At 43.1% G+C, this 21,308-nt stretch overlaps 1 protein-coding gene across 2 annotated transcripts; it reads left to right on the forward strand.

Annotated features, from left to right (window-relative positions):
* Nucleotides 1-1,054: 1,054 nt before the first annotated feature.
* On the forward strand, nucleotides 1,055-19,679 carry DDX25 (DEAD-box helicase 25). Of its 2 annotated transcripts, XR_003972457.1 has the most exons (13): nucleotides 1,055-1,132; nucleotides 1,777-1,843; nucleotides 2,099-2,140; nucleotides 2,635-2,770; nucleotides 4,395-4,487; nucleotides 4,576-4,678; nucleotides 6,175-6,289; nucleotides 7,144-7,321; nucleotides 14,256-14,493; nucleotides 15,588-15,750; nucleotides 17,797-17,985; nucleotides 18,561-18,813; nucleotides 19,449-19,512. XR_003972457.1 is itself a non-coding variant. In XM_030333131.1 (12 exons), the coding sequence occupies exons 1-12, from the start codon at nucleotides 1,070-1,072 to the stop codon at nucleotides 19,508-19,510; spliced, it is 1,449 nt and encodes a 482-aa protein (XP_030188991.1). In that variant the 5' UTR covers nucleotides 1,055-1,069; the 3' UTR covers nucleotides 19,511-19,679. The 2 variants fall into 2 exon arrangements, 1 of the variants encoding a protein (XP_030188991.1); XM_030333131.1 differs by lacking the exon at nucleotides 18,561-18,813 and having other exon boundaries at nucleotides 19,449-19,679.
* The last annotated feature ends 1,629 nt before the right edge of the window (nucleotides 19,680-21,308 follow it).

Here is a 21,308-nt window from a genome sequence, read left to right on the forward strand (position 1 = left end):
ACGGAAAAGCAGTTTTTCAAGTCTCTGCTATCTGTATACGAAAACTAACATTGAAGAACCTGGTCCGACTTTATATCTACTTACATGAGTAAAAAGTTACCATTGTAAGACAAAAACATTTGCTATTATAATCCACATGTAAAGGCTGAAAAGGAATTTGATAACCTCAAAACAAACGATTGAGGTGCCCGAGAGTGACCGAACAGAGCTGGGGAGTCGTGCTTCAGCACCACGGAGAGATCATAACTAGGTTTTTGGTTTGTGAGTTTCTGCAGAGACGCTGATCCAAATCTAAAGACTCCAGTTAGAAAACTGATAATGCAGATGCGGATAAGAGGTGGAGGTTTTACCGCAAGGAAAACAGTTTTCTCATGATTGTTTTAGCAAAGGGCGCATATCAAGATTAAAATTAAAACAAGCAGGTATGTGGAAACATCACAGGTATTAGAACAGGGGCAGAAGTTTAGAACTTGGGTAACTTCACTCCCCCTTCTCATCTTTGCATTTGAATTAATTTGTCAAATGAAACTCATTCATTCTGCCCCTTTACTATCCTATGCAATTCTCTGGCCTTTCTGACATCTTTTAATACAGAAGCGGATATTTGGGAGGAAACGTGGGCACGAGTGCTTGAAACCGGGAATGGGTGAGCTGAATTGTCTGTAGTGAGTGGTGCTTAAAGAAAGTGGAACTCGCGAATCAGTGCGAAAATTGGGGCGGCTTAGAGTCTCAAGCTTTTGTTGGGTTAGCAGAAGTTAGGGGAACACGAATGTTCACGACAATAGCGCCCCGTCGCCCGTTTCTAACACCTGGCACGGATGGGGTTGCTGGTGGAATAGAAACCTGCCCCAGGATCACACTTCTCTGGCTCCGGCGGCCACAACTCCCCCTGCCCCCGCCCCCCCCCCCCACCTCCCTGGCGCTCGTGCGCCTGCGCGCCGCGCGGCGGATGCTCGCGGGCGCGTAAGCCCGCCCCCAGGGGAAGCCCATTGGCCGCTGGCTGGGGCCGGGCACTGCCTCGTGCCACGGGAGGGCGCACGTGCTGGGGGCGGGAGCTGCGATCTCGGCTATGGCGTCGTTACTTTGGGGAGGCGACGCCGGGGCGGCGGAGAGCGAGCGGCTGAACAGTCATGTAACCGCCGCTGAGGCGGGGAGGGGAAGTGGGCGGGAGCCAGAACCTCACTCTGAGAGGGAAATCTGCTGGGGGGGATGTGGCGGGGGGGGGTGAGGGGAAGCCTCGCTAGCGTGTGGCGTGGGGTGTCAAATGGTGGAGGGGTGATGTGGTAAGGATTTGGGGGAGGGCCAGAGGAAGGAGACCCCGAGAGACGCAAGACCTTTGGTTTGAAGGGCAGAACGAAGACCCCCTAGAAGTCCTGGGAGAGAAAGCAGCTGATAGTCCCAACTAGACCTCGGAGTTTTTTGTTCTCCCAATTTGACCATTTAGCCTCGGCTAGCTTCCATCTTACCGACCACCGCGTTTTTCTATCTACCATTCCTTACTGGTTCTGTGACACCGGCCCCCCCCCCCGCCCCGCCCCAAGGACTGCCACATTTAGATTAGAGGACTATAGAGAGGAATTTAAGGTACAGGGGCAGCAGAAAGTCTCCTTCATTTTAGCATAATTCATACAGGTGACCTGTTCCTGAAAAGAATCCATTAATACCCGAAACTGCAAAGGAAACAATATTCGGGTGGTCTCTCCCAGCTAGTGGGGAGCACTGGGCTGCTTGGTGGCTTGCTTCCTAATATTGATTGCAATTTGTGTCTTTCAATAGTTTTCAAACCTCATCCACCCCCGGAAGAACCTTCGGGGTATTAGGAGTACTACAGTCCCAAACGTAGGTGAGTGCTGTTAGATAAAGCAAATTGGTCTCAATTAATTAAAAAGCATTGCTTTCCTCAGGCCCCTGGCAACTGAAATACAATATACTTCCATTAATTTAATACTCAGGGTCCTCCACTACCTTCCCTGTCTTTTTACCCACTCCTCCACTGGATGACCCTTCATGTCAGTGCACACTGTGGAGTTGGTGAGAGATATTGGGATCATACAAACATTTCTGTTTGGTATTTATTGTTTCTTTTCCATCCTTTTAGATGGTTCTAATAACACGGAAGATGATGATGAAGACGATGTAGGTAGGAGTAAATTCATTTGCATGTAACCTAGCATTCTGTATCAATTAATTATGACTTTCACAATGTGAGTGAATAATATAATCTTAAGTGAAAAAGGACTTTTTCTCTATTTTCTTTATAAATCGTGAATTTCAGAAGAAATACTAAATTAGGAGTAGGCTGTATTTCTTTAGGGGGAGTTGAAATGCAATATGCGGGAATGAGTCGAGAATTTTCAGCTGGCAAGGCAAAATTAGGTCTGGTGGTGATGGATGTAGGCTTGCTTAAGGCCAGAGGTTGGTGTAACAGCAGAGCATAAGAAACTGGATCTTCATGTAAAAAGGAACTCTCAGTGTTAAGTCATTCTTTCTACAACCTTCTTTTAGAAGGAAGATAAGAGTAGGAGCAGTTGCTTGATATACAACCACTGAATGGAAAGGAGCAATTTATTAGGTGTCATTTAGGAAGCTGGATTTACTCGTGCAATATTTCCTTTTTTATTTTTGCTTTTCTAGTGGATTTGGCAGCCAATTCACTCTTAAACAAATTAATCCGGCAGTCATTAGTAGAATCCAGTCACCGAGTTGAAGTCTTACAGAAGGACCCCAGCTCTCCACTCTACTCAGTGAAAACATTTGAAGAGCTGCGGCTGTAAGTATTTTTATTCATTTTGTGTGGGAAAATGCCAGAGTGGTACAGAACAAAGTAATCTGCTAATAATAAAAACTCTCAGAATACCCTTCTTGTTCTAATATTCAGTATTAAAATGAGATGTGTACATTTTGCGTGCAAGTAAAGTATAGCTGAAAAAGGAGCACTACAATACCTGAGTTGTGCGGCAAATTGAGAAAATTTTGATGGTAAAATATTTTAACCTTGACATGCTAAGGGAGATAACTAAGCTCAACACAGCCATATTACTATTTGCCATACCATGATACAGATATAGGGACGTTGATGACCCAAATATTCTCTCTCACCTCCTTTAGATAAGTTATAAGCTGTTACCTTCCTAATTCTATTTTGTTTTAGATGGCATTAAAATGAATAAGTTTCCCAAATGGGTTTGCATTTGCTAGGGATCTGTTAACTCTCATTAAGGAAGTGTGTTTTAATCAGAAGAGTTACTGATAGGGACCCGTTTAAGGGGGAAAAAAATCCAAAATCCCAATGCTCAGACATTTTCTAAATGGAAGGAGAAGCCTACTTATGATTAACAGCTGGCTGCCAATAACCTGCCAATTTAACCGCAAGCAAAATGTGCCTGTTATTGAAGGTGGACGTGTTCCAACCTATTTCTTTTTATCTTCTTTCTAACATCTATCAGGAGACCTCAGGAAGGATGCATTTAAAAATGCTAGCTCTGGGGTGCCTGGGTGGCTCAGTTGGTTAAGCGTCTGACTTCAGCTCAGGTCATGATCTCATGGCTCGTGAGTTCCAGCCCCGTGTCAGGCTCTGTGCTGGTAGCTGAGAGCCTGGAGCCTGCTTTGGACTCTGTGTTTCCCTCTCTTTCTGCCCCTCCTCTGCTTGCGGTGTCTCTCTCTCTCTCTCTCTCTCTCTCTCTCTCTCTCTCTCTCTCAAAAATAAATAAACATTAAAAAAATTTCTTTAAATGCTAGCTCAGAAGGATGAGATAATATTGTGTCTTCCACTCCTAGACAGAATTGATGTAAGGATCACCTCGACATAATTTTGTCTTCTCTGAAAATTGCTGTTAAAGCATCAAAGTTTGTCATTCATTAAAAAGAATTAAACAGAGGGGTGCCTGGGTGGCTCAGTTGGTTAAGTGTTAGATTCTTGATCTCAGCTCAGGTCTTGATCTCAGGATTGTGTGTTTAAGCTCCATGTTGGTCTCCATGTTGGATGTGGAGCCTACTTAAAAACAAAAAACAAAAAAAACAAAAGGAAAGAAAAGAATTAAACAGTAAATCTGTTTTCTGCTTGTGTGGAAAATAAGACTCTCCTGGCAAGTTAATACACTTTTATCAGACAGGTTTTTCCTTTTTTGCTGGGTTCAACTGAAAGTTCATTGTTAGGCTCTTATTACTGTCCTCAGCCTGGGCTTGTAGCGTAGCTTATTATTTTAATGGTAAAACTGTACAAGCATGATTGTATATGTTTGGAATTCGAGGTATAAATTGTATATTTCTAAATACTACTTTTGAATCTCAGTTGCAAAGTGGCTTAATTTAAAAATGCACCTTTGGAGTTTGTATTTCAGAGGCTGCTGACCAGTCATAGGCTTTGTTTGCTTTTTTTTTTTTTCTTTTGACAGGAAGGAAGAGTTATTAAAAGGGATCTACGCAATGGGCTTTAATAGACCATCCAAAATCCAAGAGATGGCTCTCCCTATGATGCTGGCACACCCGTGAGTTTCCAGGGCAGTGCTATCCCAACTTCATTATTTTTAGTCTCCTGTATGCAGTTTATACCCAGGCATCTCCTCTTTTCTCCAGACCTCAGAACCTCATAGCCCAGAGCCAATCTGGAACAGGAAAAACAGCTGCTTTTGTGTTGGCAATGCTAAGCCGAGTTAATACCTTGGAATTGTTCCCACAGGTAAGGAAAGGCTGAGGGAGAGATGGGAATGCTTGAAGATGCCAATGATATTGTAGTAATGGGTCATATTACTTCAATGATGTGCTGGCATTTAGAATAGACATTCTTTCATAAAATCACAGAGCATTGGGCAGCAGTAGGGGACAGTGATTGGGAACACAGTCTTCATTGTTTGGTTCCAATCCCAGCCTCTCTGCTTACTAGTAGAATGTCTTAGGTGAGTTAGTAGATCTTTCCATGTTTGTTTCCGTGTCTGTAAAGATAACATCTATAAAGGCGTGGATCATTCCTGACTCTGAGCACAGTGTAGAAACCGCTCATTAAGCATTGAATGCATGCATGAATGTATGAATTCATGAATGAATGAATGCCTCATAGGATTGTCGTGCAGATTAAGTAATGTACCTCTTTAGCGCTGTGCTAGGCCTAAAGTGAGCATTCACTGGTGATGACTGTAGGACTAGAGGATCACCTGGTCCACCTCCCCCTTTAGCAGAGGAGGAAACTGGGGCTTGGGGAGGGAAGTGTCTCACATAAGGTCACAGATGTCAAGAGTGACTGAGCAGGGACAGGAATGGATCTTGCCATGTGCTCAGTCTGGCTTCCACTCATGGAAAGTGGTATTCTTTCCCTGTTTCTCTAACCTGTACTCATCAACTCGTTTGACAAGCTGAGTACCTGAGTACTGAGTGCACTCTATGCCGTGGGGAAAACAAGGCTTCTTTTGGTAAGTTTACAGTTTGATCAGCAGGATAAGCTGTGGAGATGGATGACTAATGCCCAGCATTTGAAATTTTGTGCTTTTTTAGAAAAGTTCACTGAAATAAATATTCAGGGAGGGTTTGATATGATGAATAAAAACTCTTCAGGAAAGACTGCATGAACACACATTGAGAAATGTGTGTGGAAACAATTTTTAGCACTGTAGCTATGTTTTCCTCTTCTCTGTATCTCAGATTCTTAACTGATCTTAAATGCATTAAACATCACCAGTTTCTTGCATCAGCTTCTTCATTCATCAACCAGGTATAGAGGGGTGGAAGTAGCAGGAAAATTTTAGGGAATATTCTGCCAGCATTGTATACGGTGGATCAAGCAGGGAGTGTTCTGGAAGTAGGCAAACTTAATAGCAGGCAAGAAGTTATGAGGGTCATGCTCAAGCTGTGATTTGTCTTGCATTATCTTTCTTCTGGATTCCCAGCCTCCCTACACCTCACTGTCCCCCACAAAAAAAGCATAACCTGTGGCTCTCTATAACTCTTTAGAGAGGAATATGTAAAAGGTGTTTCTCCACCTTCAGCCCCTTCTCTCCCCCACCCATATTCAGTGTTCACCTCAGATCTGTCAGCTGCTAAATTGTGTTCAATTGAAGATATTTTAGTCAACCAAAATCTCCAGTTTTGCATGTGTGCCTCTTCCTGAACAGACTTTAATTGTATGTCAGATTTGCACGATGGCTTGCATGAGCCTTTCAACTTACCCTTTCTCTCTCACAGTGCCTCTGTCTAGCTCCTACTTACGAACTGGCTCTGCAGACTGGTCGTGTGGTCGAACGGATGGGAAAATTCTGTGTGGATGTTCAAGTGATGTACGCCATTCGAGGGAATCACAGTATGTACCAGAAAGCCGGTCCTGGCTGACCTTTTAAATCCTCACTCCGGCAAGCATGTTACATCCCTTCTTGGCTTTTTTGTCTCTAAAGCGGGGGCTATGACAGCACCTGTACCAAAGGGTTGTTACTAGAATTAAATGAAGCGGTGCAGATGACGCTCCGTGTGCAAGCCTGGAGCATAAGAAGGACCCAGTAAATGTTAGCTACTTCATTTCCACATCCTGCAAGATGGTGCTTACATATATTTCTTTTTTTGAGGCTCAGGCATTTTGTGCAGACAGCTTGTGGCGTTTAACTTTTTCATTAGAGTATTTCATGTGCATGGCAGAAAAAGATCTTTAAAACACAGGTCAGAAGGTAAAAGTGAAAGTTTCTCTTTCTTGTCCTCCAAAGACCTATTTCCAAGGATAACTAGTTTTGTTCACCGACCTCTGTTGTTTGCTTTCTTTTTCAGTTCATTAACATATGGATGTACATGTATGTATTTGTTTTTGTAGAGTGTGAAAATGGGAGCACTATTTTCTTAGTGTCTACGAACTTAACATGGGGACACTGTCTGGGGACAGTTTGTAGGGTTTCCACCACTGTGCCAGTGCTATTGCTGCAGGGTGGCTTCTTAACCGATCGTGGACAGAATCAAATAGTCAAGACTGTTATTACTAAATCCTAGGAACTGAGGAATCTGTCCTAAAGCTCTGCAAAATCAAAATCTGAGAAGGCCCTCAGGGTTTGCATTTGCAAAATCATCACCAAATGTACTTTGAAGAGTCCTGTGTCGCATCACCCTGATGTGTGGATTCTTAGGGTCATTTGCGTCGCATCTGAAGGAGTCCTTCAATCCCTTTCTCCCTAGTTCCCAGAGGAACCGATGTCACCAAACAGATTATAATCGGCACTCCTGGGACTGTCCTAGATTGGTGTTTCAAGCGAAAATTAATTGATCTGACTAAGATCCGTGTATTTGTCCTGGATGAAGCAGACGTGATGATTGACACACAAGGATTCTCAGACCAAAGCATTCGTATTCAGAGGTAAGTTTCACATCCATCCTTGTTCTTCCTGAATCTTCTGTCTGGAGGGGGAGTTTGATTTGTCTGCTGCTCCTAGTTGCCTTCACTACTTAATTCCTTACTTCTTTTGCTTTTGAGACAAATTTGGGGTTCAATATTTTCACCAGTTCAGCAGGCCTTTAGACTGCTGTCATTTGCTGGTTTCTTCAGTTTGTAATCTTGCCTGACTGCTCTTGTTTTCTCCACTGGCCTACATGTGGAACCCATGTGGTGAGTTGGCACCAAATTGTGTCCCTAAGTTCTCTATTAGAGCAAAAGTCCAAAGAGAATTTGTTAAAACTTGATAAGGCTGTGGTGAGGATAACCGCCGGGGGGTAGAGAACACAGTAATCTGGAATTGGGAACCACGTGGTCTAGTCCTGACTTTGCCTCTCATTTGTCCTGTTGTTTTCCTAGGCCTTTCTCTCAGGATAACCCAAGGGCCCTAAAATCACAGATCACCAGGCCTAACCTGCGACTCACTGGTTCAGAATTTCTGGGAGTGGGCTTTAGGAATCTATATCACTTGTTTTTAAAGAAAGCATTTATGCACTCAGTATTAAACTCAAATGGTACTGAAAGACCCATCATGAAAAACAGTGACCTCCTGCCCTATCCTGTAGAGAATACATCTGGGTTCTGGTATTAACCTTCATATATTTAAATAATATGCTCATGTGCCTTTTTCTTAATGTGTCGTCATCTGCTGACTACCTTGTAGAGGAGGTGGGAATTCTGCTCTTTTGTACCACTACCCTCCCCCATCCTCCTGTCCCCTCTGTCCCCTCTCTGTGGTTAGTTACATCGTAAGAGTTGGTTACGTTAATAGTGATATCATTAGGACATACAGATAACTGTTTGCTGTTGCACAGGGTATTACTATAATTATGTATTTTCTTGTACAACTGCTACCCCCAGAATTTAATAACTGTCTGTTTTCCTTCCTTTGGTTAGTATCACTGTGTGGGGATCTTTAAGTTTTCTCTGCCTATTTCATCATGTGTCATACGAAAATGCTATCTCCAGAAAGGCAAATACACTTAAAAATTCCATCAATGTCTTTTTTTCCCTGAAACTCTCCCGAGCACACTCTCTACGGTTTTAGTCTGGACTTCATTGTATAGCTGTCTCTCTAGGTCTTCCTGGCCCTCATTTACAGTTTGGAATCTCCTGTTTTCTGGGTCCCTTTTCTTGGTTTACTGTCAATTTACTCAGTACGCTGGAGTATATTCTCTAATGGCTTCCTAAAAAACAATGTCAGGAAGTTTACTTTCCATCTCCCACATGTCTGAAAATATCTTTATTGTACCTGTAAATCTGGTCTTTTGATTGATAGCTTGCTTGGATGTGGAGTCCAAGTTGAAAAGAATTCTCCCTATAAATTCAGAGTCAATGTTGAAAACAAAAATTTTTTAAATACTATAATTCCCTCAGTTCCAGTGTGGTTGCTGACATTTAAAGTCGTTCTGATAGCCAAACTTTTGTACGTGACCTGTTTTTTCTCTGTAGAAGCTTTTAGAATCTTCTTTCTCCATAGTATTCTGAAACTTGACAGTGATATGTGTTTGTTTGGGTTCTTTTTCCCTCATTCATTGTTCTAGACACATAGTACACTCACCCTGTTCATTTTTAAAACTTGTGCCTGCCAGATCTGGGAAAATTTCTTAGGTTATTTTTTTCCCTGCAGTGACTAACTTTCTAGGGAGCAGGACACAGCCATGCCAGACCAAAAAAAAAAAAAAAAAGTATATATATGTATACATATATATATGTGTATATATATATATATATATATATATATATATATGAATGAATATAATGTAGAAGAAATAGTCATACATGTGTGTTAACATAAAAATGTGATAAATGGTATATTTCTTTAAAATTGTATATTCTATATTTTCTGTTACATAAATCCTACAATTTAAGCAAAACAACAGTAGAACTAGTTAAGTGGCTATTAGTCATAATTATCAATAGAACTAATTAAATGAATAGTATGTATGAGAAAGATATAACAGTAGTTTATGTCATTTTTGACATAATTTAATTTTTTTAAATTCTTTATTGCATGCTTAAATGTTGTCAGCTGTGCTGTTGTATGTTCTTAAGATACTTAAATAGAAGACTTTTTACAAGGAGAATGTCAACACAATAGGACTAATTAAACAGCTGTTACCTGTGTTTAAGGACAAAATCAGCAATGACCTATTTCTTTTTGTCTCCTAGTGCAGTAGGCTGTTTCTACTCCTTCTCTTTCCTCCTCCAGTAATACTTCTCTGAACTGCCTGCAGCCTTCTTCCCTTGTATGTGGTGGTAAAACTGAATACAGTCAAATGTAAAATTCATTTTGACTTGAAGCTTTGCTCTTATCAAGCTTACACCAATTCTTGGTATTAGTCCAGTGTGATGTCCTCTTAACAAAAGTGTTTAAGGGGGGCGCCTGGGTGGCTTAGTCGGTTAAGCATCCGACTTCAACTCAGGTCATGATCTCATGATCCATGAGTTCAAGCCCTGCGTCAGGCTCTGTACTGACAGCTAAGAGCCTGGAGCCTGCTTCTGATTCTGTATCTCCCTCTCTCTCGCCCCTCCCCTGCTTGTGCTCTCTCTTTCAAAAATAAATAGAAACATTAATAATAAAATGTTTAAACATGAACTATTTAAGAGTTTACTGTCTAGCAACAGTAGTTTTTTAAACACGCAAGAATTCATGTCTAGCTTTCTAGAAACATCCACATCTACTATGTCTGCAGGCTTGTTTTGTAGACAAGCTATTTGTCATTCAGATCCTTCACACCTATAAAATCCACCACTTAGGTTACCCGGGTCTAAAATGTCCATCATTTTTAAACACTCTGAAGTCCATTAGATAGCATTGTAATTCTCAGGGAAATGGTTGTGAAGCACCGAGGGGATTTAAGTCTGTGAAATCCAAGATGGATTCCGAGTAAGTTACAGTTTTTAGCAAAGGAACAAGAAAGTCTTGTTCAACTTAACTCCCCTTTTCTGCTGATAGTCTTGAGTTCTGCAGAAGTCTTACTTCCTTTAAAATGAGTATTTTTTTTCTTTTTTTTGCTTCAGGGCATCACACAGCATATCATTTCTGTTTTACCGTAATTCTTTTTTCCATTCCTATATTCAGCACATTTTCAAGTTGGAGAAAGATGTTCTTTTTGTCTCACACTTGGAAGATATGATTTTATGACTAACATTTTAACTCTTTTTCATGGCCAGCAGCAATGATAGGCATCTTACAGGCATATGTCAAAGGTGACTCTCTTCTTCCATTAACATACAGTAAAAAATGTACTAGATGCTTCTGCAATTTTTAAGGAAACTAAAAAGTCACCAAAAACTTTGGTAATGGAAGCTCAACATCACAGTTAAGCAAATTATATGCCTTTTATAAGTGTGGTCTACAAAGTATGCAGGATATTTAGCTAGCAAGATCCTTTTGTTTTCTTTGATAAGTTTATAGACTGAATGGAATCTGTCAGAATTTATATTTGCATTGTCTGCAGCATATGCAGACGGTTGAACAAAAGCTAGTTTGTATTTGGATAGGATATCAACAGTCTTCAGTTTTAGATTTTCCGTGATTTATTAAAACTTTATAGAAGTCAAGGAGATGTTTTGAACTCCCATTTTTCAAGTCAAAGTATCTAAGAGGAGGAATATATTTATTGTTGCTGTGATTTGATATATCATCTGGTATAGTGTAGACAGGATGATCATTGGTAAAATCTTATAGAATTAGCTGTACACTGAAAGTGGTAAGACATCTGTGGTCAAAATGTTCTCCATTTGTTCACCCACAGGACATTTTACTTGCAACCTCTAAACAGGAAATGTAAATTTCCTCAGTTTCAGAGAGATATCAAGGGAGGGATACAATAATGCATATCCATTTGTATGGTACGGCCAAACTAATTCAGCATCCACTGTTTCCAGCTGAGCACTGGTGTGTTTTAAAAAGGCAAAACAGCTTTGAATTTAGAAATGGTGCCCATCTCATCCTGAACTTGTGATGCTTGGTCTCCATATATGCTTTTCACATCTCCTTCTCCACCATGCTTTCCCCCTGTTCTTCCCTTCATGTGGTGCAGTTGCTTTGTTTTTGGTATTTACCTCTTTAACCCAGTTGAATGTGTCTTTCCATCTGTCATTAAAATAACACAGTCACTTAGCTGCCTTTTTCTGTCTTATCTGGATCGTCCTGGCATTCCCTGTTTCTTTTCCATAACTTCCTTTTCTTGTCATGGATGCAATATGCTGCTGTTGTCTCTCTGAGGATGTTAATTATAGTATTTAAATTTTTTTTTCTATTCTCAACATTGGCTCTGAATTACCTAAGTTTCTTGTTTTGTTTTGTTTTGTTTTTTGCTACAGTCTGTGTCTTTTGTGGTAGACCTTTCCCCCCTCGAATCTGGTGGCACAATGGCCAGCCTTTCAAAATCTAAAAGTAGGAACCAAGAAGCTTATTGACAGCTCCCCAGGAGACATGCACTTGGTTGCTGGCCTTCTGGGAGGGCCAGGGAGTGGGCTGTGTTTTCTCATGTGCATATTTCCCCTCGTTCCTTATTTTCAGCTCTCCGCTTTACCCTTACCTTCTACTGAGGCTGGTATCCCCAAGTCTGGGATTTCTGCACAGACAGTAGACTTCTACTTGCACATGTTCAGCTGCCTGAAATGAGGTGGGGTCCAGTTGCTCCTCACACACATTTTCAGCCAGCCTTCCTATTTAAAATAATTTTGGCCAAAGATCAAGGGAGACTCCCTTTTGGCCATCCTTTACGCTAAGTTGGTGTGTTTATATATAACTGAGAACGAAAGGTTCGGTAGCTGAAAAGGGCTGCCTACTCAAGAGAATATTAAGTAATAATTAGAATGTTTATGTTGGTTGTTCACCCTTCCATTGTTGATTTTCTTCCTTTTGCTTAAAAAAGATTAAATCGCAGTATTGTCCAATAGAAAGATAATGCAAACCACATGTGTAACTTTAAATTTTCTAATAGCCACATAAGAAAAAACTGGTGAAGTTCATGTTATATTTTATATATATCAGAATCAAAAGTAGCATATCAACAAGGAGTCAATTTAATCAATATGAAAATTATTAATGAAATAGTTGAAATTCTGTTTCTCCTACAAAGTCTTCAAAATCCAGGGTGGATTGCAGAACAGCCCGTGTTTCCTTTCCTTGTGTAGTCTGTGTACATGGAATGAACATCATGAATGTACATGGAATGAATCATTCATTGGAATGAGATGGCACAGGCCTTGGGGTGCAAGTCCCGGTACCATCTTTCTCCAGATGGAGAACTGTGATGTAGCAGATGGCCAAGAGTCTCCCCCACTGACCCCACTGACCCCCCCAAGCAAGTTAATGCACAGTATCCTTCATATCTTCTGGCACACCGCCCCCACTTACTCTGGCCTCTGGTGCCCACAGCTCTGAGAGCTCTCAGGGGTTCTGAGAGAGCCACTGCCTTTGCAGCTCAACCACCCTTGTCATCACCATTTCCATCTGTAGCGCTCATGTTTTCTTGTTAACCAGAGTTTCCCATCTTCCAGAAACGTATTGAAATTTCTCATCCACCAGTGTCTCCTTTTCTGTCTCCATGTTGTTGTAGATTCATATCTTTTTATCTCTTCTTGATCATACTAGTGGTATGTGGGAAGCTAAGGAGGTACGCATGTAGGCAGTCTACCACAGTTGCCAAGAAGTCTATCAGATCGTTACTTTGGAAAGCTGCCCAGATGATTCAGACCCCAGACTTGACAGAGTACTTGGGACTCGCTGGACTCCATGATCTTTCCTGCTCTCTTGTAGCACTAATGCCTTATCTTCTAGGTGCTCTGTCTTCCCCTCAAAAGCAATGATTTCTCTCCAGTGAAATCAGATTAACTTAAAATTTATTGATGTATAAAATGTGTTCAGAGAAATACATGAATCACAAGTGTACGATTGAGTGAATTATCACAAAGAGGCCGTGTTCATGTAACAATGGCCCAGACCAAGAAATAGAACCCCAACTCTCCAGGGGTCCCTGAATCGCTAGCCCCCTTTCTTCAGGATTAACCTCTGTTTTGACTGCTAGTTCCATAGATTCATTTTACTCATTGTTGAACTTTATGTAATTTGGCCCTCTATTCATTAGGGGTTCAGCTCATATTTTGCATGCAGTAGCATTTTTATCTTTTGTTCCCCTTTTGTGTATATCCAGGTTCTTCCCACTCCAAATAAAGTTAGCTGTGGCTGCTGTTCTTTTCCTCCCAAGAACTATAACACCTGCCATTGGATGACTAGCCTGTTTCCTTCCCCACATTTAACTTTGTGTGAAATGGTACCATGAAGACTATCTAGACCACACTCTTGTCTCCATGATTTTGCCTCTTTTAAGAAGACAATTGTCAGGGCGCCTAGGTGGCTCAGTCGGTTGAGCATCCGACTTCGGCTCAGGTCATGATCTCGCCGTCTGTAGTTCGAGCCCCACGTCGGGCTCTGTGCTGACAGCTCAGAGCCTGGAGCCTGTTTCAGATTCTGTGTCTCCCTCTTTCTTTCTCCTCCCCCACTCATGCTCTGTCTTTCTTTTCTCAAGAATAAATAAATGTTAAAAAAATTTTTTTAATAAAGTAAAAGAAGACAGTTGTCAAGTGACACCCCATACCCTCCAAAATACATATCTAAATTTTGCCCTTGAGTTCTACATTCAGTTCCTGTGTTTTTCCAAATTCTGGTTGGCAAGAAAAGGCAGGACACGTGGCCCTTTGCACAGAGGTGGAGCTTATGGGCAGCACTTCACCCACTGAGCCCTCATGGCAGTGGGTGTGATGTGCTTGAAGATGCCTCCAAGGAGAGCACCAGGGATGGCAGCGGCTGACGGCCCGGCCGTCTTCCCCTTCTCTCTTACAGAGCTTTACCTTCTGAGTGCCAGATGCTCCTCTTCTCAGCAACCTTTGAGGACTCTGTGTGGCAGTTTGCAGAGCGAATCATTCCTGACCCTAATGTTATCAAGTTACGAAAAGAGGAGCTGACCCTGAACAACATCCGACAGTATTACGTGCTGTGTGAGAATAGGAAAGACAAATACCAAGCTCTGTGCAACATCTATGGTGGCATCACCATTGGTCAGGCCATCATCTTCTGCCAGGTAACTGCTGAGATCTGTCTGCGTCATGCCCAGACTTCCCTGCATGTGGAGGCGAGGGGATGGTAATACTAACAAGTGCCATAGAGCCAGGTGCCATCGCAAGCACTTTTTGTACCAGAGGGTATTTAGTGTAATCTTCAGAACAGCTTGAGATAGAAATTAATCTGTATTTTGTGGGTGAAACTTAGAAATATTAAGCAATGGAATAGGACCTCAATATGATGTTAAATAGAGGGCATCATTATTTTAGGGGGATTGCTTCTAACAGTTCCCCATTTAGGTTGATGTTTACTGTTGGGTTTTTACAGATCACCCTTCATCAGATTAAGAATGTTCTCATCTAATTCCTAACTTACTATGAGCAAAGTAGCCACTCCGTCTCTCACTGTTAATATTACCCTGGTTTTATTTTCATATTTACTTTTTCCATCGGACGTGTTTCATGTTCACGCATTGGTTTTATTTTCTCTCTACCCCACGAACACTATAAGCTCCATGAGTGCAGGACCTCATCTGTCTTACTTTTGTAGCCCACTAGAATGGCTCCTGCCTGGCACAGGGACAGCACTGAACACATACTTGTAGAATAAAAGAAAGCTCGCTTCTGCCACGGACTAGCCATGAAACCTTGGGCAAGTGACTTCATGTTTTTAAGCTTTGGGTTTTTGGGTTTTTTTAATTTAGGTAGCTATGTCATCAGGTTGTTGTGAGAGCAAATGACTGTAATGCATGTAAAGATTTGAGCGAGATTCCTGGCAGACATGAAGCACTCTTCTTAAAGGGACTAAGGGTGTCATTACTGCATTATCCCATTTTGTCATCACACTACCACATGAGGTAGGCGAGCATTTTATCTCTCCTTAATGGCTGAGAAGTCAAAGCTCCTAAAGGTTGAGAGGATGTGACCCTAGGAAGTACAGGGGGTGGACAAATTCCATGCCTATTCTAAGATTTCTCTAGGACTTGAGGGAGAGGTAAAGCAAAATCCCTGTGCAGCCATTTCTGGCTTCCCCATCATGCGTAAGTGAGCATTGCAAACACAGCAGGTCTGCTTTGACTTGGAGTGCTGTGCTGGGTTTTGTGTTTTCATGTAGACTCGTCGAAATGCCAAGTGGTTGACTGTGGAGATGATGCAGGATGGCCACCAAGTGTCTTTGTTAAGCGGAGAGCTGACCGTGGATCAGCGAGCCTCCATCATTCAGAGGTTTCGGGATGGGAAAGAGAAAGTTCTTATAACAACCAATGTCTGTGCTCGAGGTGTGTGTGTGTTTGTGTGTGTACACACTTAAAGTCAAGTTTATTGAAGTATATAATTTACGTATGATAAAACTCATGGATTTTAAGCATACAGTGAGATTTTTGACAAGCATATAGGGTCATGTAGTCATCACTATAATCAAAGTATAGAACACTTCCCTCTCCCTCCAGAACTTCCTTGTGCTCCTTTGCTGCTAGCCTCTTCTTCATATCATCTGACCCCTGGCAACTACTGATCAGATTTCTGTCTACTTTTTTGTCTCTTCCAGAATGCTATATAAATTAAATCATATATAGGTAGCCATTGTGTCTGACTTATCCTACTTGATATAATGCTTTTGAATTCATCAGTGTTGTGACATATATTAGTAGTTAGGTCCTTTTTATTGCTGAGTCATATTCCCTTGAATGGATATACCACAATTAGTTCATTCACGAGTTGAAGGACATTTGAATTATTCACAGTTTGGAGCTATTTTGAATAAATCTGTAATAAACATTCATATGTAGGTCTTGTGTAGACATGTTTTCATTTCTCTTGGATAAATAAAGTAGGATTTGGGGGTCATATGGTAGATGTATGTTTAGCTTCATAGGAAACTGAAACTGTCTTCCAAAGTGACTGTACCATTTTTTATTCCCACCAGCAATGTAGGAGAGTTCCAATTGCTCTACATCCTTGCCAGCAATTAATACTGCCACTCTTTTTCATTTTAGCCATTCTAGTAGATGTGTGTGGTATCTCATTGTGTTTTTGACTCATGCTCCCTAATGACTAACATTGATCATCTCTGAGGTGTTTTTAACTTTAAAACTATTGACTACTTTGGGGAAAATTCTTTGTTTTTTTCAGGAGACAGGCCTTCCTACATTATTCATTCTTCCCATACCCTTGCCTACACCCCATACTCAAACCATGTTTCCTAATTCATTCAGATAGAAATGAAGACCTGCTATGCAGGTGGAGCTCAGCACTGTGGAAGAGGAGCCTGAAAAAAGATGAGGTCCCAGCCCCTCAGGAGCTCAGCGTCTAGGCACTTGACTATCTAGACCAGTGCCATCCAGTAGAACTTTCTACATTGAAGTAAATGTTCTGTTCTGTGCTGTCCAGTTGGTAGCCAGTGGCCATATAGGGCTGCTGGGCACTTGAAATGTGGCTAGTGTGACTGAGGAACTTGTAATTTGAATTAATTTAAAGTTAGAGGGCCATATTGGATGGCACACCTCTAGACCTTGGAGGAAAGAGGGCACCAGGAGCTCCAAGGAGGAGAAGGATTGTGACCGAAACAGCTTTCTAGTGCTGGGAGACAGAGGCACTGGGGGATCATAGAATTCTTCCGGGAACATTAGACGTGAAAGGTTTTGAAGAAAGGGTAGAATCTAATTTGATAAGAATTTACAGTTTGCTTGGGAAATGGCAAGGCCGTGTGACTACAGTGTTGGATTTGAGTCAGGAGAGGAAGAGATGAGACTTCAGGTGGTTTGGAAATCTGGAATTGTTTGTGTTTCATCCTGTGCAGTTTGGGCAGTCAGCCCTGAACTTAGGTATCCAGGACGTTGCCATGGTGACCGTGGTCAGAGAGACTGGAGGAGGAGAGAAGAGGGGGAACTTGTCTGGAGGTTGTTACAACAGTGAGGCAAGGGATAAAAAAAAGTCCTGGCTGGAACCATGACTGCGGCATGGAGTGGCGTGGGGTCCAGTGAAGGGTAGGGCACGTGAGACAGGGGGTCCTGCCGGGGACTTAGCAGAGTAGGAACGGAGAGGAGGCTCTGTGGGCTTGGCGAGAGCCCTGTCCACAACACACGCTCTTTGTACACACTGAAACTTCTGTAGAATTAGCTTCTACTGACACTCTTAAATCTAGCATCCTAGGTGCCCTGGGCCAGCAAACTGCTTGACCAAAGTATCCACTTCAGTGACATAAAACCAGCTGTTGTTTGTAAATGACGGCTGTTAAGAGAGAGTTTCCCTGGCAGATGGGGCTCATGAATAGCTGTGTCCTAAGGAGACAGTCGCAGGACCCCACAGTGTCTTTCCTCTTCCAGGGATTGATGTGAAGCAGGTCACAATTGTTGTGAACTTTGATCTCCCTGTAAACCAAGCTGAGGAGCCAGACTATGAGACCTACCTTCACCGCATAGGGCGGACGGGGCGCTTCGGGAAGAAAGGCCTGGCCTTCAACATGATTGAGGTGGATAAGCTACCCCTGCTTATGAAGATCCAGGATCACTTTAGTAAGTAGCACCTGTCACAGTGGGAACTGTGCATCCTGCTGATGGTGACAGTGATGGTGTCTGTCACGGACCTAGTACCCAGAGGTTTAGGGTCTTTGGGGACAGGAGCCAGGGAGTGGGAAGCTCCTAATCCACAGTGAGTGCTAGAGCTCCTAATGTGAGGCCGTTGAGTAAATCATCCATATATGGTAGCTGAAGAACAACTTGAAAATCAAGTGGAATTAATATGAGCTCAGGTTTATGTTATTGCCCATTATGGGACCCGGGGCAGCTTTTCATGTCCTATAACGCACCATCCAAAACAAAGTAATAAAGTCCTTTAGGATTATATTTTGTTCCTGGAGTGCTTGGTGGCTCAGTTGGTTAAGCGTCCGACTCTTGGTTCCAGCTCAGGTCATGATCTCATGGTTTGTAGGTTCGAGCCCCAAGTCAGCCTGCTTGGGACTCTCTTTCTGCCCCTCCCCCACTCACACCCACACGCTCTCTCAAATAAACTTAAAAAAAATTATATTCTGTCCCCAGCTTCCCCTCTCATTTACATTTTTCTCTTCCTCTGGCCCCACCCTACCAACTAGGATAGTCCTAAATTCTGAGATCTGCTGCCCTTCTTCCCACCCCACATCCAAACAAGGCAGACTCTGGTAACCTTCTGGGCTCTTGGACCAGCAGCTTGCACTCTGATGGAAGCTCTGATGGAAGTTCTGATGGTAACCTGAGGCATCCACTTCTCAGTTACCCCTGGCCCCAAGGCCCACGGACATGACTGGGGAGCAGGGGGAGAGGTACACGCGAATGACCCCGAATATATCTTCACCTTTTGGGAAAACGGTACTTAACTTTTGTGGGAAGCAATGGACACTGTCCCTGGGGAAATGCATAGAGGCACACCTATGCAGTTTGGAATACGATTTGGGAAAGTCTAGACTGTGGCACATCCATGGACGCTTCAGGGAAGTTGATTAAGCACCTCTCTGTTAGGAGAGGCAAGGAGGGATGGCAGGCAGAAAGAACCCTTACCATCCATCCACGCCTGCTATGGTAAGCTCCTTATGACCAAATCCTGGGAAGTGACCTCAGCAGAGGCACCTTAGCTTCCCTCCCTGTTGCCATCCCTCACCCCACCCCACACATGCCCATTCATTCCTCCTAGTAGGGCCACGCCCCTTCCCAGGCTCCCCTCACCTCCACTGTGGCCTTTTTTTCTGCCCCAACGTATCTAGACACAGCTATTCTATTGTTTGGTACATTTGATGCTCTTTTAGTTAGTTTTAATTGGTTATTTTAATCCTATCTCTTCCTTATCTAATCTAGAGAATGTTCTCTCTCAGGGCTTTCCATACAGGGGATGACAGGAACACGTATTTGTGAAGGTGTCACTATCTTCAGAAATTCAGAGCTGAGTGGAATGAAATTCTGTGTATGCCCCAGGCTAAGACTGCTTCTGTTCTCTTCCCTTCTCTTAGATAGCAGTATCAAGCAGCTCGACCCTGAAGACATGGATGAGATTGAAAAGATTGAATATTGAAGACAGAACTGTGTTGTTTGTGAAATGTCCTAGTTTATGTGAGAATGTCCCAATGGGTTTTGAAGGTAATTTTTTCCATTGGGGCTTTTTCAGAGTGAAACTGTTAAATATGGCAAAATAAATGTCATGGTAGCCTTAGTCTTAAGACATGAGGTCTTTTTGAAACCAAGTTGGTGTGAAGCACTGATCTTTTTGAATAAAAAAGCAAGATTATTTCTTATTCTAACCTTTTTGCAGGTAAACATCTTTGTGTGGGCCACTGGGGTGTTTGGGGAACTTCGTCTGTAGGGTCTGAGCAGAGTGTGCCTCTTGTGAACGTGTCACGGTGCCACGAGATGGCAGTAGAACTTCACCAGTTCTGGGATCTGAGCTGCGGGCCAGGAAGAAGCCCGACAGCTCCAGGCCTCACTCCCTGGGCGGCCCTTTAGAGCCACTAGTGTCCTTCTCCCTCACACATCTGCTCCCCCTCCTCGTGCAGGCATGCTTGGGAGTGCCCGCGCACACGCGTGCACACACACCCCTTAGGTTGGAGCTCAGGGTGAAACCTTCAAAAAGTAAAACAATTTGAAAGAGAACATTTTGCTTTTTTACTGTTTCATGTGACATACACATTGTGAAAATATTTTCTCTGGCTTCTTAATGTCTTCAAATTAGAGGATCATTTGCTATCTAATAGGCTCTGGAAACGTGGCTTTATTACAGGCTTTTCTTCAAAACAGCCAGTCGGGGGTGGGGGGGGGTGGAACCCACTCTCCTTATTAAAGAAGTAACATTTCAAGGGAGCCGAAACGTTTTGCTTTTAAAAACTTAAAGGTGTATCTAAGAATCCCAGACGTTTTCCTGTAAGTCCCATTGAAATGCTTTTCATTTCTCACATTTGCCGCTAACCAGTGAAACAGTGGGCTTGCAGAAACAGGGGAAATCGATACCCTCCCAGAAAGCGCGAGCCGGTCTGCAGCCTGCAGCTTGTCCAGGCCCCGGCTCTGTCCCACCAGACTGCCACCAGCAGCCGCAGTTAGTGCTCCCGTTGGCCTGGCCTGGAAGGGTGTTTCTGGCCTTTCTCTTCTGGTGTTCCACGTGCATAGCCCCCTGCCTGTGTGTTGTCCCCATGAGCAGGGCTCAGAAATACGTGGAAACCGTCCGGCATCCTCACCCCATGGCAGACGTTTCCTGTGCGTCCTTGACACCAAACACCAGCGAGAGGGAGATGGAAAAGATGTTAGGGTCACCTCAGAATTCAGAATAACAGCAGCCTCAGACCATGCCGAAGGACAGAGGGGTGTGCGGGCTGTTGGTGCAGCACAGAGGAGGGACCCCCAGCGCCATGTGGGCTGGCTTCCCAGAGAAGACACTGTGCGGCTCCTTTTACGAGAAATACGTATTGAATGGTGCCACTCGTCATGTACTTGGTACCACCCTATGCTTTCCTAACACGGGTCCGCTGGGGCAGCCTCCCAGGCCCTGCTCATCACCATGACTAGCCCCGTGTGGAAAAAAAAGCCAGACCCTGGGAAGGCAGAGCCCAGAAGTACAGTGGAGGGGAGCTGAAGGCACAGGCAAAGTAGCAGTTAACAAAGAGCTCCGTCTCAGGAGGAGACCGACACAAAGAAGAGCCTCCAGTGACAGAATTTGTAGGAAGCTGAACTCCCACCTCTGATCCCACTCGGGTTTTCCTCGCACTGTGTCTGCCTTCCTGTCTGGACTGCCATCGGTTTGTGGTCCGTCTTGCTGTCCACTCCGTCCGTACCTAGCCCCCAACACAGTGACCGGTGCATAACAGATGCTCAGTAAATACTTG

Source organism: Lynx canadensis, chromosome D1 (assembly GCF_007474595.2).
Source record: "Lynx canadensis isolate LIC74 chromosome D1, mLynCan4.pri.v2, whole genome shotgun sequence".
Taxonomy (NCBI): Eukaryota; Metazoa; Chordata; class Mammalia; order Carnivora; family Felidae; genus Lynx; species Lynx canadensis.

What these genes read in the sequence shown, in the direction of transcription:
- DDX25 (XM_030333131.1), top strand. Translation starts at nt 1,070, where the DNA reads ATGGCGTCGTTACTTTGGGGAGGCGACGCCGGGGCGGCGGAGAGCGAG. An exon ending in CGCCATTCGAGGGAATCACA is followed by an intron (nt 6,290 to 7,143) that starts GTATGTACCAGA and finishes CTTTCTCCCTAG; the next exon opens with TTCCCAGAGGAACCGATGTC. An exon ending in CAAAGCATTCGTATTCAGAG is followed by an intron (nt 7,322 to 14,255) that starts GTAAGTTTCACA and finishes TCTCTCTTACAG; the next exon opens with AGCTTTACCTTCTGAGTGCC.